The sequence below is a fragment of the Trachurus japonicus genome, chromosome 3 (assembly GCF_045865225.1).
Source record: "Trachurus japonicus isolate A0001 chromosome 3, Traja_1.0".
NCBI classification, from domain to species: domain Eukaryota; kingdom Metazoa; phylum Chordata; class Actinopteri; order Carangiformes; family Carangidae; genus Trachurus; species Trachurus japonicus.
The window spans coordinates 8,048,841-8,065,448 of NC_140909.1; the positions used below are offsets into that span (position 1 = coordinate 8,048,841).

The 16,608-nt window shown below is 40.0% G+C and overlaps 2 protein-coding genes across 2 annotated transcripts; both read right to left on the reverse strand.

The window, feature by feature from the left end:
- Nucleotides 1–3,589: 3,589 nt before the first annotated feature.
- On the reverse strand, nt 3,590–5,467 carry LOC146989523 (haptoglobin-like). Its single transcript, XM_085773017.1, is given in 3 exon segments — nt 3,590–3,973; nt 3,976–4,214; nt 5,457–5,467. Coding segments are annotated over 3 exon segments (543 nt in total). The 3' UTR covers nt 3,590–3,680.
- A 5,997-nt stretch (nt 5,468–11,464) lies between these two features.
- On the reverse strand, nt 11,465–15,456 carry LOC146989524 (haptoglobin-like). The gene is made up of 4 exons (XM_085758904.1): nt 15,393–15,456; nt 14,984–15,072; nt 12,602–12,885; nt 11,465–12,119 (listed from the first exon to the last, which is right to left on the reverse strand). The coding sequence occupies exons 1-4, from the start codon at nt 15,413–15,415 to the stop codon at nt 11,556–11,558; spliced, it is 960 nt and encodes a 319-aa protein (XP_085615030.1). The 5' UTR covers nt 15,416–15,456; the 3' UTR covers nt 11,465–11,555.
- Between the last annotated feature and the right edge of the window lie 1,152 nt (nt 15,457–16,608).

Below are 16,608 nucleotides of genomic sequence, written 5' to 3' on the forward strand. Positions count from 1 at the left end.
CAGATTGTCGTCATATTTTGAGCTTTTCGCTGTTTTGATGCTTGACTCTTCTGTTTGCTGATGACATCTGTTTAATATTTGATCAGAGGTGTCATTCATCGCCAAACAAGCATATCTATTATAAATAAAGTGTATTCATGACTCATGAAAGACAGAGCAAATCCTGCTCTGGTTAACAGTGGAGCTCGCACCTGTTGTGTTGCTGCCTGGTGAAAAGCTTGGTGTGTGGAGCAAGTACAGTAAATAAGAGGATTGGGGCGATGATGCTCAAAAAGCTCCAGTTTCCCAGTTACATGTGAGGAGTGGGTACGTAACCTGACAGCTGAGTACACACCATGCTTCCTACAGCAGTTGACTCAGAAAATACTATTGATCATCCCTATCTCTGAGGCCCGTTCTTATGTTTGATGATTGAATCTATGCACAGTCGGTATCAGCAGAACATTCACTTATGACCATGTGTTTGTTTAATGAGTGACACAATCAATAAGAAAAAGCATGAAATATATTAGACGTGCTCTGGGTTGTCTTTGTATTTCTAATAATGGCTACAATGATCAATGCTAGTACTAATTCTAATACTAATACTAGTATTGATTATAATGATAAATTACTCCACTTTCAGTAGCAGTATTAAATGCGGTAGTAATCGTTCATGGACACTTTAGCGCCATCTGTCCTTGTGTGGACAGCGATTCACCAGCAGTGCAGTTTCCTTCCTCCATCACACACACACGCAGACACACATTTTCGATGGTGCCAGATGTACTAAAAGCTAAAACATTTTATTACACAATAAAGATTAATGATATTTAATTTATTGGCATGTAATTCTATGTTAATGTTTATTCTATAAAATGTTGTCAAATTCACCTTTAGTTGGTACAAAAGAAGAAAACGTTTTTTATAATTTAACAGCAGAGCAAAAGCTGAATTGCACTTTACTGATGTACTGATTCACCATATAACTTCACATTTAATACAAATTATCTCTGTGGAGAAGGAACTAGAAGGTTTATTGCTTCTCAAAAAGAAAGGGAGAAAAGCAGCATGATGGAATCAGGTTTTAGGGCAAACACATGCAGTCTAACATTTACTATAAAAAATGTAACTGAGTTTGCACACAACATGCACAGGCAATATTCATGGTCCATGCTAATTCTGGTTTAAACTGCAGTAAGAGACGATTGTGACGGAGGTGTCGTGACCTCAGTCAGTGCTCTGCAGGAGTGATGGAGCCAGCGAGAGTACACTCTGAGACTGGTAGAGAGTAATGGCCCTTGACAGGGATATTAATATTTTAGAAGCCATGGAGGAGCCTCCTGCACCCTGCAGCAGATCTGCTAAAAAGTACTTCTTACCCTCGACCCGCCCCCCCCAAACAGCTCCATTTTTACTTTACCTAAAAACATTAAATGTCTGAATACACTTGACTAAACACCTGAAGACACAGTTTGTCTCAAAATGTCTTTCTGCTGCCAATATTATATCAGTGACTGGAAACCAAAGCACGCTCATGTGAGCAGTGGACCGTGATGGACTGATGATGTGTACAGAGTGCTGCTCTGGGGAGGGGGGGCATCAAAGCCCAGTAAATACAGATGTCCCCTAAACACCTCTCATGCAAAATTTACAGATGTTCCCCGAATGCCTCACATGCAGACAACAGGTTCAAACTAGCACCCTGATAGTGATTTGACAGGTTTTATAGCTGTCACTGCAGAATGTGCCAATATGATGGACCATGAGAGACCTCCTTACCTCTGGGGGGCATTTGCTGAGTATTTTCTGGCGTTGCCTCTGGACAAAAGGCAGGTTTTTGTGCAAAATTGAATTAAAGGACGTAAAAATTTGAACCATCTTAATGGTCAAAGATGTAGGAGAGTGTGTCTGATAGTCAATTCAGAAGTTGGACAGAGTCAGAACCTAAACTGTACCTTCACTTTACAACTATCAATGTAACTTTAATTCTTCTTTGTGGAAATTAAACTTCTTTTTTTGCTAGTTTACAGTTTTACATTTCACTTGTGTGCTTAAGATCAGTGAAAATGACTGCAATAGATGAATTTTACAGATTTACAGATGTTTTAAAAACTGTACATATTATTATTATCATTGGCAACCTCCCCCTATTTATGTGCCCCACCCCCTACACATCAGATGACCTGATGAAGACCCAAGTGGTCAAAACGTTGTCCTAATACATTTTTGGGAGCTCGATTATAGCAGTGTGCGGACACTCTGTTTTTCCATATTATTACCTTTCTCATAAAGTTGCACAAAAATCTGTGACACATGAATGAATTATAGCAGATTTTTATCACGTTCAGCTCTTCCTTCCCATGGAAAGAGAACTTAATGAAAGAAAATCAACATATGTTGACGGATACTGTTCAGCACCATGTGTTCAGTTAGCAGCTGGTCAGAGGAGACCATGATCTGATGTCCTGCAGGGAATCAAGATGTTTCATTTTAGCAGTAGGTTTATTAGTTTATGTCGGCAGTTGTCTGCTGAGTCTTTACGATTATTAAGTTGAATAACTCATTTATGAGATAAGTAAGTAAGAAATGTCAGTTGCCTTATTCACATCTGCTCAACCTTTGAGTTTGATTTCCCCTCACGTTATCACAGAAAAAGGAATAAAGTCAGTAGACTTGACTTTGCACTTTGATTTTTCTTTCCCTCACATCCTCCCTTCTCATGTTGTAGCAGCTGGACAGGCAGCTGTCATCATCCCACTTCTTCGTCATGGAGAAAAGCATTTGTTGTTTAGACAGTTCATGATTTGTGGCAGAATGGACACACCTGCCAGACCAAAATATCTTTCGGGTCCTGCTGCTATTGGTCCAAAACAAAAAAACACCAAACCAAAACATCTGCGGGCAACACTTAGAGAAACCGAAATTCTGAGTGTGTGTCATTCACTTTTATTCCATCATCATCCTTGCTTTCACGCCGATGACTGCACATGATGAAATGTAGCCTCAACCTCTGAAGCTCTTGTGTTCCTCTTTTCAAAGTTAACAGTGAAAATACACACAGGGGGCACAGAGGTTTGCTTTTAAAGCAACAAGTCCTCCAAACTCGAGGACAAAATGTGTTTTTGTCCTGTATTTTGACAGGTTTTCTTATTTGAGGCCTCTTTTGGGAGGACGACGGGCGGCCCTTGTCAATACCCTCCAAAACTGTCACACAAAAAAGAGCTGGAAAAACGAGGCTTGGAATAAAGATTAGGGAACAATGATGGTCAAGGTTAAGAGAAACAACTGACTGACTGTGAGGAGATAATGAGGAGCCGATAGTTCAGACTTTCACTCTCTCCTGTTGCACTCACTCATAAACATGAAAAATACCAGAGACGATTGTATAAAGAATGGAAGAGGAAGCTGTAGAAAAACATTCAACTCCCTCTTTCTAAAATGTAAACATAATGTCATTTTTGTCCATTTGCCGAAGCGTCTGACGACACTGTTCTTAATCATAAGGACCATTTGCGTATGTAACGTCAAACAGGAACTGCAAAAACTGGATTTATTTACCTGAATCATCCAAGTGCACTTCAGACAATCACAACACACCAGACTGTGCTCTTTGTTGCAATGAAAACATTTATTAACATTCAGAGTCCATACACTACAATGATTTTCTCTGCAAAATTAAAGGAACAGAGGCTGAAGTTCTACTGCTGCCAGGAATACATCGTAGACATTGTACTTGAGCGCAGAGCAGATGAGTTTTCTCTGTCTCCCCTGATGACGCTGTGGATCCAGGGTAAATAAGAGGAGAGTTTCATATAGACTCCATATTTGTACCTGTTGCAGCATTTGTCATAGGAAAGGATCCCTGCAGCGTAAATGTCCCCAGTTGCAGCATCTTTGACGGCCAGAGCGCCTCCTGCATCACCGTGACAAACGTTTTCCTCATACTTCGTAGCTCCTATGCAGAACATGTTGTCGTCTACGTCTGGTTGTGTTTATATTCTGCTTTACATATCGAGTGATTGGGCAGAGGGAGTACAAGGTATCTGAGTTGTTTCGGGCTGGGCCCGAAACCGGTGATGACCCCTAACCCGCCTGTGACATCGGCCAAGTCCTGACTGTCCTCAGGCAGCGGGATGGGGGTCACTTTATCACTCATCACCACGGGCTTCTTCAGCTGGATCAGAGCCAGGCCGGAGCAGGAGAGGAAGGTAAGAGTTAAGATCTTTAATCTTCTGCAAGAAGAATGTTTGTCTTTTAAAATGTATGGTTTCTGTGTTTAATGCCCCTCATTTCTTAAAGCTTTGCCACAGGTGCTATGTTCCTTAGAAGGTCGATCGAGCAGTGACTTTCCTCACTCATCATAGTTTTACAAAAGATCAAAGGATCCAAAGAATTTCTAAAGCCATTAGAAAAGGTAAGAGAAAAGCCTGATAAAATGAAACAAACCAAATTTTCTATAATAAAAAAAAGAAAAGGATTTACCGTCAGTAATCAACTATTTTTTATTGGTACACCAATAAAAATGTGTTGTCTGTGGAATGAACACAGAACCTTGAATCTTGCCTTCAAATAAAACCTGTAGTTGAGAACCTTGAAGAGTTCAAGACAAACAACAAGAAGTGGAATGATGACCATTGATGGTTTGTAAAGATTAACAACTTGGTAAAAGCTTTGCTTTGAAATGAATGTAGCACGATGTAATGAAGTCGTCTGAATGGATGCGGACGGAAGTGTGTCCCACAGGGATCAATATTAGTGCCCCTACTTTTTATTCAATACATGAATGAATCAGTGTTTATGCCTGTTTAAAAAGCACACACTGGAAATATTATTAATGATTGCCTTAGTACTAAGTTCATCTGGGTCTTGATGTGGGTGGATCATCATGTTTTTCTCCGGTACATGTGTAATTTGTCCTCTCCTGAGCTTAATGAGACCTCCTGAATATTTAAATCTTATATTACCGATTCCTTTTCAATATCCTTTATCTGTGTGTTAAACATTGTTGACAGCATATTTGCTCTTCCACGTTTTCCCTCTAGTAGAACTTTAACATATTTTATAAAACATGATTTTCTTGACGCCACGGTTTCACAATGAAGTTGATGCATTGGAGCCATCGAAGCGTAATGTCTATCCCTCCAGAGATCGGCTGTTAAATGGATCTTTGTCATCTGAATGTGGTGCTTTCATGCTCTTAGGGCTCCCTGCAGAAACAGTGGCCTCTAATTTATTCATTGTAAAGCTTTGATCCATGTTCTTTTGTGTGGCTGGGATATCATGAGAGCTACTTCAAGTGATCATCTCTTCAAAGTAGGGATGGCTACTTTCTCCAAATGTAACAACCGACTGTTCACGATCATTAACCTTATTTTATTTATCAGGAATGCCCTCTTCAATCAGTGTATTATTCAGCATAGTATATGGCTTACAAGTGAAGTTGAACAAATAATAGAATTAATTTGTTGCTCTACAGAGACGGCATTGAAACTGATTCATTACTTATTTATTAGTTTATTTGAAAAGAGACAGTGTACATGGATAAAACATTGTAAAAACAAATGTAAATGTGACCGAGTTAGCGAAAAGGCTCATTTTCATTGGTAGCCCCTCTGCCTGATGTTAAAGGGCATCCATTGAAAAAGACAGCAACAATAAGATACCACATAGGTAACACATTCTATACACATTATTATATACACAATTGAAAGACAATAACACAATTCCACAATTGCATCATGCTCTTAAAAATATTTTAAAAAATATATATGTATCAATGTTCACATTTTTGTTTGTTAACAAGCCATTTCTTGGCATTGAGCTTGAATGACATGATGAAGTCATTCTGATTGACAGTGGAACTGTATTCCACTGATGTGATGCCCTAAAGGAGAAGAAAGTCAGACTGAAGGTGGATTTTCTTAAGGGAATTGTGCAGTCTCCCCTTGCTGTGCCTCTAATAGCCCTGTTGACAGAAGATCCGAGGTTTATGAAACCTGATAAAGGAGGAGGAGCTGAACCATTCAAGATCTTTTAAACCAGGTAGATGTTATTCAAAATATGACAATGATGAAATCTGAAATCTGTATGGTTTCTTGTCTAATAGAGACAGATTGCCTCTGTTACATTAATGTACTAAGAATAACCTTCTCTTATCAACAAATGACTTTTCATCCTGCCTCCAGTCAGCTCAGTGACATATCTCACCTGACTCTGTTTGAGTAGGAAAAAAAAGAAGCGGGGGAAGACAGCTACGGATACTACAGCCTCAGCCAAACGGGGAACACTATCTTAAATCACCTATAGTAGCCAAGACTTCAGATCCTGCAGGAAAGCCTCTGTCATTACACGCAGGACTTATCTTTCTGAACGGCAGTGAACATCAGAGAATTGGAGTCCGTGGTCACTTGAATGTGTCCTGAAGTAAAAGGCTGCTGTTTGGATGGGTAAATGTGCAGATGTGTTCACAGACTGATTCTGACATGTTTTTGCAAATCACACAATAATCTGTCAATTTCAGAATAGCCTACTCCATGAATTTAGTTACCAAGTAAAAGACCAAACAATAAACACCTTGCCATGGAAATATTTACTGTATATATAAAATATATCTACGTATCTGTCAAACATCCATGGTTCCCAGAAAATGTGCCACTAAAACTTTAATGATCTCTGACTTTTCCCTCTAATACTCAAGTGAAAGTGGTACATTTACTGTCAGTCCTCTCAAGTGCATATTATGTAAAAACTTTAGATTTCCATATTTTCCAGTCAGTATCATGATTTTTGAGCCAAAGCAGCATCTTGATTTCATCTTACAGCTTTTTTCATAGTTTAATCTTTTTTGTTTGTTTGTTTTGTTTTCCCCCCAAATTTTTCCAGTAATTACTGTGCAAAATGTTTTTAAAGGTGCTAAATAAACAAACTTATGTAACACCTGCAAAATAAATGGAATTCCAACAAATGGCAGCTTGCAAACTCAACAATATAAGCTGGTGGTGAACATGGGGAACATTGTACCTGCTGAACATCCGCACATTGACACTGTCAGTATTTCAGCATGCTAATATTAGCATAGAAAAAAAAAAACATGGCAGGGGAGCGATCCACAGCTGCCAGCAGACCAGCAGGCTGTTGATTTCTACCAGTTGTGCTTTGCTGGTACCAACACATATTCTCTAGAGGGCCAAATTTTGGTCATGTCCAAATATTAATGGAAAAATTTGAAACTGGCTCTGAATTGAGACACCATGGTCAGCATTTTGAACATGTTCATGTTTGTATATGTCAGTGTGTGTTAGTTTTACCTGATGCCGAGCGTTTCATTCTGTCTCCAGAGTGAGACACTTCTCCGGTACAGGCCGACACAGCCATGAGGAGCACGGCCAGAGAAAACCTTCAAATAACAAGAGACACATGATGAATAAACATGAAACATCTCTGTTCTTCAGCATCAATTGACACAATAAAACTGGGTCCACTTGAGGATTAAGTAGAGTTAGACACACCTCATGTACAACAGCTTACACAACATTACTGGAAAATTCAAGTTTGAAAAGTGTCTGAAAAGATGTCAGATGAGACCTTTTATAATAATATCATAAAATATTCTAGATTTACAGATTGTAACCATTTTCTTCTCGGCTCACTGCTGTGTTCAGAGAGATGTGGAAATGACTAACAAAAGATTATTTCAACTTACCACATTTCTAATATTCATCTTCAGCAGTGATGGAGTTTATAATCTCTGCTCTTCAGTGTGTTGTGCATTTTGGAGCCGGGAGCTTTTATATCTGCTGAGTCCTGGAAATTCATGCACAGCAGAAAAACGTTGATTCCTGGAATCTAAAATGAATTGATTGCAAAATCTCAGCATCCGGCACAGGTTTCTCGTCTGATACAGTGAACGCAGCTTAGTCTGCAAAATTGCAGAAAAAACCCTCCAGTAAACTTCATTCTAATACGTTTATCTCTAGTGGACAAGAAAGTATTGACATTGCAATAGTAGCCCACCCTGTGCTCTTCTATTTGTTGTTACAGAAAATTGGGCACACGTTGCCTCAACCTTATCTGTACTAATTAGAAGAGTATATGTGCATTTCATTTTGTGGCGTGACCTTGTTGATTGGTTAGATGATGAAATCAAAGGAAGCAGATCTATCATACAGTTGAAGAAAATGTTTTAAAATAATATATTTTCAGGAGAAGAGGAAGTGGGAGGTGGTGAGCAAAAATGGTAATATGGTACATTTTACTATGGGGATTATGGAGAACTCAGTTTACTTTGGAAGATGTGCTGCAGGGTGAAAAGTCCAGTATTACTGCCCTGAGCAGTCTTTCGCTTTTTTAATATTTGAAGTGAAACACCATTTACACCAATCATCAAAGTGCTACCAAGGAACAGTGGTATGCACATGTTTCTGTGTTTGCATTTACTTATATTAGCCTACTTACTTTATTTAATTACATTACTATTATTGTAACATAATTAGCATGGTGTCATTTAAACAGTCCCAAAAAACATGAAAAAAGGGCAGATTATCATGAAAAATCAAATAAAAAGAGGAGCGTAACCAAAACCAGATAATAACGGAACGTTACGAGTTGTTTTAGAGGTAAATTCATGCAAAACCTCTGATGCGTGTTGCCTTCAGGGACAGTTTTTCAGCAAGCAGAGACTCTGTATTTACCTCGAAAATGGCTTTCGTAACGTTCCATTATTATCTCATAGCGTGGTGAATGTGTAGGTCACAACTTGTCCACGACAGCGTTTTGGAGTTGTATTTGATGAGTTTGTTGAGGGAAACCAAGAAATTCCATTAGCCTCCGTAGCGTAGCTCTGAGTAGCCTGCCGCTCCGCTCCGCCGTTCTAAAAATAGGTCGCACCAGCAATTAAAGGTGACGAACCTACTGCTATGACTATAGGGATTATGGCAATGGGCCAATTTGCCAAAATGTAGAACTATCCCTTTAAGGAACAAGGCAGTGTGTGATGTGTGTGCGATTGGTGTGTGTGGCAGAGCAAGCGAGGGTGGTAGATGTGAGTGTGAGAGTAGCCTACTGGACGACGAGAAAACTGCATAGTGAACTTGAACCATTTGTTGTCAATAAAAACCCTGCTGCTGCTGCTGCTTGCCAAGACAGTCACGTTCTGTCTGACGCTTCCCCCACCAAGGACTTAACCCCGAGAACTTCTGTGCTGGCGTAGCCTAAAAGAAATTTCCCCTGTGCTCTCGGACCACGGTCAGAGAGCTGAGCAGGAAAGGTTAACACCGGTAAGAAATTCTAATTTGAGTTAGAAAAAGAAATAAAGCCAGTCTTGACTTTGCACTTTGATTTTTCTTTCCCTCACATCCTCCTTCTCATTTTGTAGCCTACAGTAGCAGCAAGACAGGCAGCTGTCATATCTCTGTCATGGACAGAAGCAATATTTGTTGTTTAGACAGTTCGATTTGTGTCAGAATGGACACACCTGCTGCTATTGATCCAAAACAAGCACACGACAAATTGTGAGTGTTCCATCATCCATTGCTTTCACGCCAATGACTGATGAAATAGGGTCTCCAAGAATGTCTGATAGTTCACTTGCTTTGGTGCAGACCAATTTTTTTTTTTTTACTTGGTGCTACTTTTTTTTTTTTTTTACCTGGTTTGTTTTCGCATTGCTTTTTCTTTTTTTTACAAGGGGACCAACTTTGTAAACAGAAGCACGGGTGTCCCACAGTCGCTCAATCATTTAATTAAAAATTATCGGCGGGATCTTGCATAAAAACTACAAAATTTGTTCTTCAAACATGAGCGACAGATGCATAACCATCACTTGCGCAACCTTCTGATTGTACATCGTCAAGGACAAAGATGCATTAGACAGCTACGGATGAGTCGATCCTCTCCAGCATCTGATAAATATTTTCCACTGACCAAATATCGAGGAGGCAGCGTGTCTCTTCTGTGCTCCATGTTGACCCACAGCTCATTTTGACTGGCACGTTTCTAACAAGTGATGATTTCCAAATTTTTTGATAACAATGGAAGCCTGTTGAGTCCAAAAACAGCGGTTGGATTTTGCATTTGGTTCAGAAAAGGTTTGGATTGCATTCACACCACAAACAAATAGTCCTACCAGGGTTTGTTATGGACTCTGGTGCGGACCAAACAAGTGAACCGAGTCCCAGCTGAAGAGGTGGTATCAGTTTACCTATTGGTCTGCACCAGAGTCCGGTAGTTTGTCACACTGACCCAAAAGGTCCGCAGCAAGGAAAAAGTCAATTTCAAGTGAACTAAACAGGAGGAAACCGACATCCCACTGGTCCGACATAGGCCTCTAATTGTCTAAATGGCAACATTTAATTTTCTATCAAACGTCCCACCATTCTGACAATTCTTGCCTGCTATGGTTGGAATGATGGTATTTTTTTCTTTTTTTAAACATTCTGCCTTTCAGACAATTCCTTTAATAGCCTATTTTTTCCCCAAAATATTTTGCCCTGGTTGGGTTTAGGCAATGAAGAAAGGAGTTGGTTAAGTTTAGTAAAAAGACCAGGTAGAGGCTAGACAGGCCAGATAGATAGAGAGAGTCCAGATAAGTATTCCTACCAATACCTTCTTCCACCCACAGCTGCTTAGGATATCTGTTACGTAGTCCCTGTCTGCACTTTGCTGCGTAATTATGCACAACCAAATGTGGGTATTCCTCTATCAGCATGTGTTAAAGAAAGGAGTCACCTGTTGAGTAACGCACATTTCCTTATATTGAAAGCCTTGTCGGAATGGTGGGACGTTGGCATGTCGGAGTAGCAGTATTACGGAATAGTGTCATGTCTAAACGGTGGTATGTCGGAGTGGTGGGATGTCGGAATGACAGCATGTAACCGAACCAAACAAGCCTGGCGTGAATACGCCCCTAGCCTCAACCTTTGAAGCTCTCATGTTCCTCTTGTGAAAAGTCACACAGGAGGCGCAGAGATTTGCTCCTCCAAATTCGAGGACAAAATGTGTTTTTGTCCTGTATTTTGACAGGTTTTCTTATTTGAGGCCTCTTTTGGGAGGACAACAGCTTTTCTCAGTGCCCTCCAAAACTGACACACAAAAAAAGAGCTGGAAAAACAAAGCTTGGAATAAAGATTAGGGAACAATGATGGTCAAGGTTAAGAGAAACAACTGACTGACTGTGAGGAGATAATGAGGAGCTGATAGTGCAGACTTTCACTCTCTCCTGTTGCACTCATTCATAAACATGAAAAATACCAGAGACGGTTGTATAAAGAATGGAAGAGGAAGCTGTAGAAAAACATTCAACTCCCTCCTTCTAAAATGTAAACATAATGTCATTTTTGTCCATTTGCTGAAGCATCTGACGACACTGTTCTTAATCATAAGGACCATTTGCGAATGTGACGTCAAACAGGAACTGCAAAAACTGGATTTATTTACCTGAATCATCCAAGTGCACTTCAATCAATTACAACACACCAGACTGTGCTCTTTGTTGCAATGAAAACATTTATTACCATTCAGAGTCCATACACTACAATGATTTTCTCTGCAAAATCAAAGGAACAGAGGCTGAAGTTCTACGGCTGCCAGGAATACATCGTAGACATTGTACTTGAGCGCAGAGCAGATGAGTTTTCTCTGTCTCCCCTGATGACGCTGTGGATCCAGGGTAAATAAGAGGAGAGCTTCATATAGACTCCATATTTGTACCTGTTGCAGCATTTGTCATAGGAAAGGATCCCTGCAGCGTAAATGTCCCCAGTTGCAGCATCTTTGACGGCCAGAGCGCCTCCTGCATCACCGTGACAAACGTTTTCCTCATACTTCGTAGATCCTACGCAGAACATGTTGTCGTCTACGTCTGGCGTGAAAGGAGTGCGTTGATATTCTGCTTTACATGTCGCGTGATCGGCCAGAGGGAGTACAAGGTATTTGAGTGACTTAGCAGGGGTGAGAAAGATCCCCCAGCCCCAACCCGTGATGACCCCTAACCCGCCCGCGACGTCGGCCAAGTCCTGACGTGCCTCAGGCAGCGGGATGGGGGTCACTTTATCACTCATCACCACGGGCTTCTTCAGCTGGATCAGAGCCAGGTCGTTGTCCCAGTCTGAGTGATTCTGAAAGCCGGGATGGAGAACAACCTGCAGCACAGGAAGGTTAGAGTTAAGATCTTTTAATCTCCTGGAGGAAGACTGTCCTTCTTTTAAAGTGGATATTTTCTTTTCATCTAACTCCTTCTCAAGCTTCTCATGAATGGTGAGAAGGTCGATCGAGGAGTGACTTTCCTCACTCATCATAGTTTTACAAGAGATCAAAGGATCCGAAGAATTTCTAAAGCCATTAGAAAAGGTAAGAGAAAAGCCTGATAAAATGAAACAAACAACATTTTTTATAATATTGTACATACTGTGCAGAGCCATTCAACATTTCAGCACAGTTGTGTCATATTGTGTTGAACAGAAAATGGAAGTTATTGTCAGTGATCAACTAGATACCCATTTTCTTTCAAATTGGATTAATGGTGCAGATGGGGATTGACGGACGACGTTGATGGTTTGTAAAGATTAACAACTGGGTAAAAAAGCTTCTCTTTGACCTCACCATAGCCTTTTTCTTTTCTTACCCTTTCTACTGCGACCTCTGTTGTCGCATTAGCTTCTGCCCGTCGAGAGATTCCCAGATACACTTTCGGGATTACGGGATCTTTTCCCTGAATGTCCTGTCGGCTCTTCCTGACAAAAAGGTTCCTGCCGGCCGTCAAAACCCAGCGGTCGGAGATGAGAGCGCCGCCTGCGTAGCCTCCGTCCAGAATACTGTCAGCAAGGAAGACCATGGCCTGCCAGGGGACATGAGGGGCCGGGGTCCCCCCAACCATTCGCCTGGCACGGAGTGACGCTGACCTGGAGGCTGGGGAATGAATGTAGCACGATGTAATGAAGTCGTCTGAATGGATGCAGATGGAAGTGTGTCCCACAGGGATCAATATTAGTGCCCCTACATTTTACTCAATACATGAATGAATCAGTGTTTATGCCTGTTTAAAAAGCACACACTGGAAATATTATTTATGATTGCCTTAGTAAATTAATCTGGGTCTTGATGTGAGTGGATCATCTTGTTTTTCTCCGGTACATGTGTAATTTGTCCTCTCCTGAGCTTAATGAGACCCCCTCAATATCTAAATCTTATATTACCGATTCCTTTTCAATATCCTTTATCTGTGTGTTAAACACTGTTGACAGCATTTTTGCTCTTCCATGTTTTCCCTCTAGTAGAACTTTAACATAGTTCATGAAACATGATTTTCTTGACGCCACGGTTTCACAATGAAGTTGATGCATTGGAGCCATGGAAGCGTAATGTCTATCCCTCCAGAGATCGGCTGTTAAATGGATCTTTGTCATCTGAATGTGGTGCTTTCATGCTCTTAGGGCTCCCTCCAGAAACAGTGGCCACTAATTTGTTCGTTGTAAAGCTTTGATCCATGTTCTTTTGTGTGACTGGGATATCATGAGAGCTACTGTACTTCAAGTGATCATCTCTTCGAAGGGGTGGCACCAACTTAAGCGTAGGGATGGCTGCTTTCTGCAAATGTAACAACCGACTGTTAACGATCATTGATCTTATTTTATTTATCAGGAATGCCCTCTTCAATCAGTGTATTATTCAGCATAGTAGACAATCGCTTACAAGTAAAGTTGAATAAATGATAGAATTAATTTGTTGCTCTACAGAGACGGCATTTAAACTGATTATTTACCTCCTTAAGCTCCTCCTACCTTACATTAACGTTTCCATCTTCTTTTTTTGTACTAAGAATAACCTTCTCTTATCAGAAAATGATTTTTCATCCTACCTCCAGTCAGCTCAGTGACATACAGTACAGCTACAGATACTACAGCCTCAGCCAAACGGGGAACACTATCTTAAATCACCTATAGTAGCCAAGACTTCAGATCCTGCAGGAAAGCCTCTGTCATTACACACAGGACTTATCTTTCTGAACGGCAGCCGTCAAGAAGGTATTATTGTAAAACAGCAGCGAACATCAGATAATTGGATCCCCTGGTCACTTGAATGTGTCCTGCAGTGAAAGGCTGCTGTTTGGATGGGCAAATGTGCGGATGTGTTCAAGGTCTGATTCTTTCACTCTGATATGTTTTTGCAAATCACACAATAATCTGTCAATTTAAGAGTAGCCTCCTCTATTAATTTAGCTACTAAGTAAAAGACCAAACGATAAACACCTTGCCATAGAAATATACAATATCTAGAATATATCTACGTATCTATCAAACATTTATGGCTCCCAGAAAATGTGCCACTAAAACTTTAATGATCTCTAATGCTCAGTTATTAAATGTGTTACCATAGAAAAAGGTATGTTTACAGTCAATTCTCTCAAGTGCATATATGTAAAAACTGAAAACTTCCTAATTTTCCATCCAGTAAAATGATTTCATTGAGCCAAAATCAGCACCTTGATTTCCTCTTACAGCTATTTACATAGTTTTATATTTTACAGTGTTTTTTTTTTTTTTTACTCCTCAGCTTATTCCAGTAATTACTGTGCAACACTTTGCAACTTTCTTAAGGTGCTAAATAAACATAAATAAATAAACTTATGATGTAACACCTGCAAAATTAAATGAAACTCCCACGATTTGCAGTTTGCGAACTCAACAATATAAGCTGGTGGTGAACATGGGGAACATTGTACCTGCTGAACATCAGCACATTGACACTGTCAGTATGTCAGCATGCTAATATTAGCATAGAAAAAAAAACATGGCAGGGGAGCGATCCACAGCTGCCAGCAGACTAGCAGGCTGTTGATTTCTACCAGTTGTGCTTTGCTGGTACCAACACATATTCTCTAGAGGGCCAAATTTTGGTCATGTCCAAATATTAATGGAAAAATTTGAGACTGGCTCTGAATTGAGACACCATGGTCAGCATTTTGAACATGTTCATGTTTGTATATGTCAGTGTGTGTTAGTTTTACCTGATGCCGAGCGTTTCATCCTGTCTCCAGAGTGAGACACTTCTCCGATACAGGCCGACACAGCCATGAGGAGCACGGCCAGAGAAAACCTTCAAATAACAAGAGACACATGATGAATAAACATGAAACATCTCTGTTCTTCAGCATCAACTGAGACAATAAAACTGGGTCCACTTGAGGATTAAGTTTCTTAATTGTAGAGTTGGACACTTAGACACCTCATGTACAACAGCTTACACAACATTACTGGAAAATTCAAGTTTGCAAGGTGTCTGAAAAGATGTCAGATGAGACTTTTTATAACAATATTATAAAATATTGTAGATTTACAGACTGTAACCCTTTTCTTCTTGGCTCACTGTGTTCAGGGAGATGTAGAAATGACTAACAAAAGATTATTTCAACTTACCACATTTTGTTAGACGCATTCATCTTCTGCAGTGATGGAGTTTATAATCTTTGCTCTTCAGTGTGTTGTGCATTTTGGAGCCGGGAGCTTTTATATCTGCTGAGTCCTGGAAATTCCTGCATGGCACAAAAACGTTGATTCCTGGAATCTGAAATGAATCGATTGCGAAATCTCAGCATTCGGCACAGGTTTCTCGTCTGATACAGTGGACGCAGCTCGGTCTGCAAAATTGCCCAGCGACATAAAAAAAACCCGCCTATGACAGCAAAACCACTGTGAGATTTCTTGCTACTGATTCAACAGTTTGAACATGTGCTGTAAAAGAAAAATCTTGTTCATGTTCATGAGTTAGGTTCTGCTCAATTCAGCTGTTTTTTCAATCTGTATTTTATCTATTTCACTCTGCAGTTTCATAATTTTGCAAAGTAAGACGGTCACAGACAGCTTGTACTGTTTGCATGGTTTTGCATCATAATTTACAAACAGTAAACTTTGCTGAGTCATATAACGTTTTTTATCTCTAGTGGACAAGACAGTATTGACATTGCAATACACTGTGCTTTTTTATTTGTTATTACAGAAAATAGGGCACACATTGCCTCAACCTGCAGGGAACAAACAAACAACATTTCATCAAATTCCTGGCAGCTAACAGCAGTAAGTCAGATATGTGCTGCAGGGTGGAAAGTCCAGTACTACTGCCCTGAGCATTTACAAGAGGTCTCGGAGAGTTTAGAAACATTTGTTTCATCATCATCAAAATAAATATATATTAAGATTTTTGCTTTCCTGTTTGAAGTGGAACACCATTTACCATTTTACACCAATAGTCATCAAAGTGCTACCATAAGGAACAGTGGTATGCACATGTTTCTGTGTCTGCATTTACTGCTTAAAGTCATACAATCTTACAACCGACAGTGTTTTCTTTAATCTTTAGTAGGCTATATTACTATTATAGTTACATAATAGGCATGGTCCCATTTAAACAGCTCCCAGTGATTATAATGAAACGACCTAAGTTCCAAAGTGGCCTGTGTGACTGATAAAAACATGAAAAAAGGGCAGATTATCATGAAAAATCTAATTAGAAAACATGATAAAATACAAATATGTGTGTGCAGAGTGTGTTTTTATACTGTAACAATATGTACTACTACTTCTACTACTGACACGTTCCCACATGTAACAAGCCTGACTTTGTAGATTTCAGATT

What these genes read in the sequence shown, in the direction of transcription:
- LOC146989524 (XM_085758904.1), bottom strand. Translation starts at nt 15,415, where the DNA reads ATGAATGCGTCTAACAAAATGTG. An exon ending in AATGCGTCTAACAAAATGTG is followed by an intron (nt 15,073 to 15,392) that starts GTAAGTTGAAAT and finishes TGTTATTTGAAG; the next exon opens with GTTTTCTCTGGCCGTGCTCC. An exon ending in GATGAAACGCTCGGCATCAG is followed by an intron (nt 12,886 to 14,983) that starts GTAAAACTAACA and finishes TTCATTCCCCAG; the next exon opens with CCTCCAGGTCAGCGTCACTC.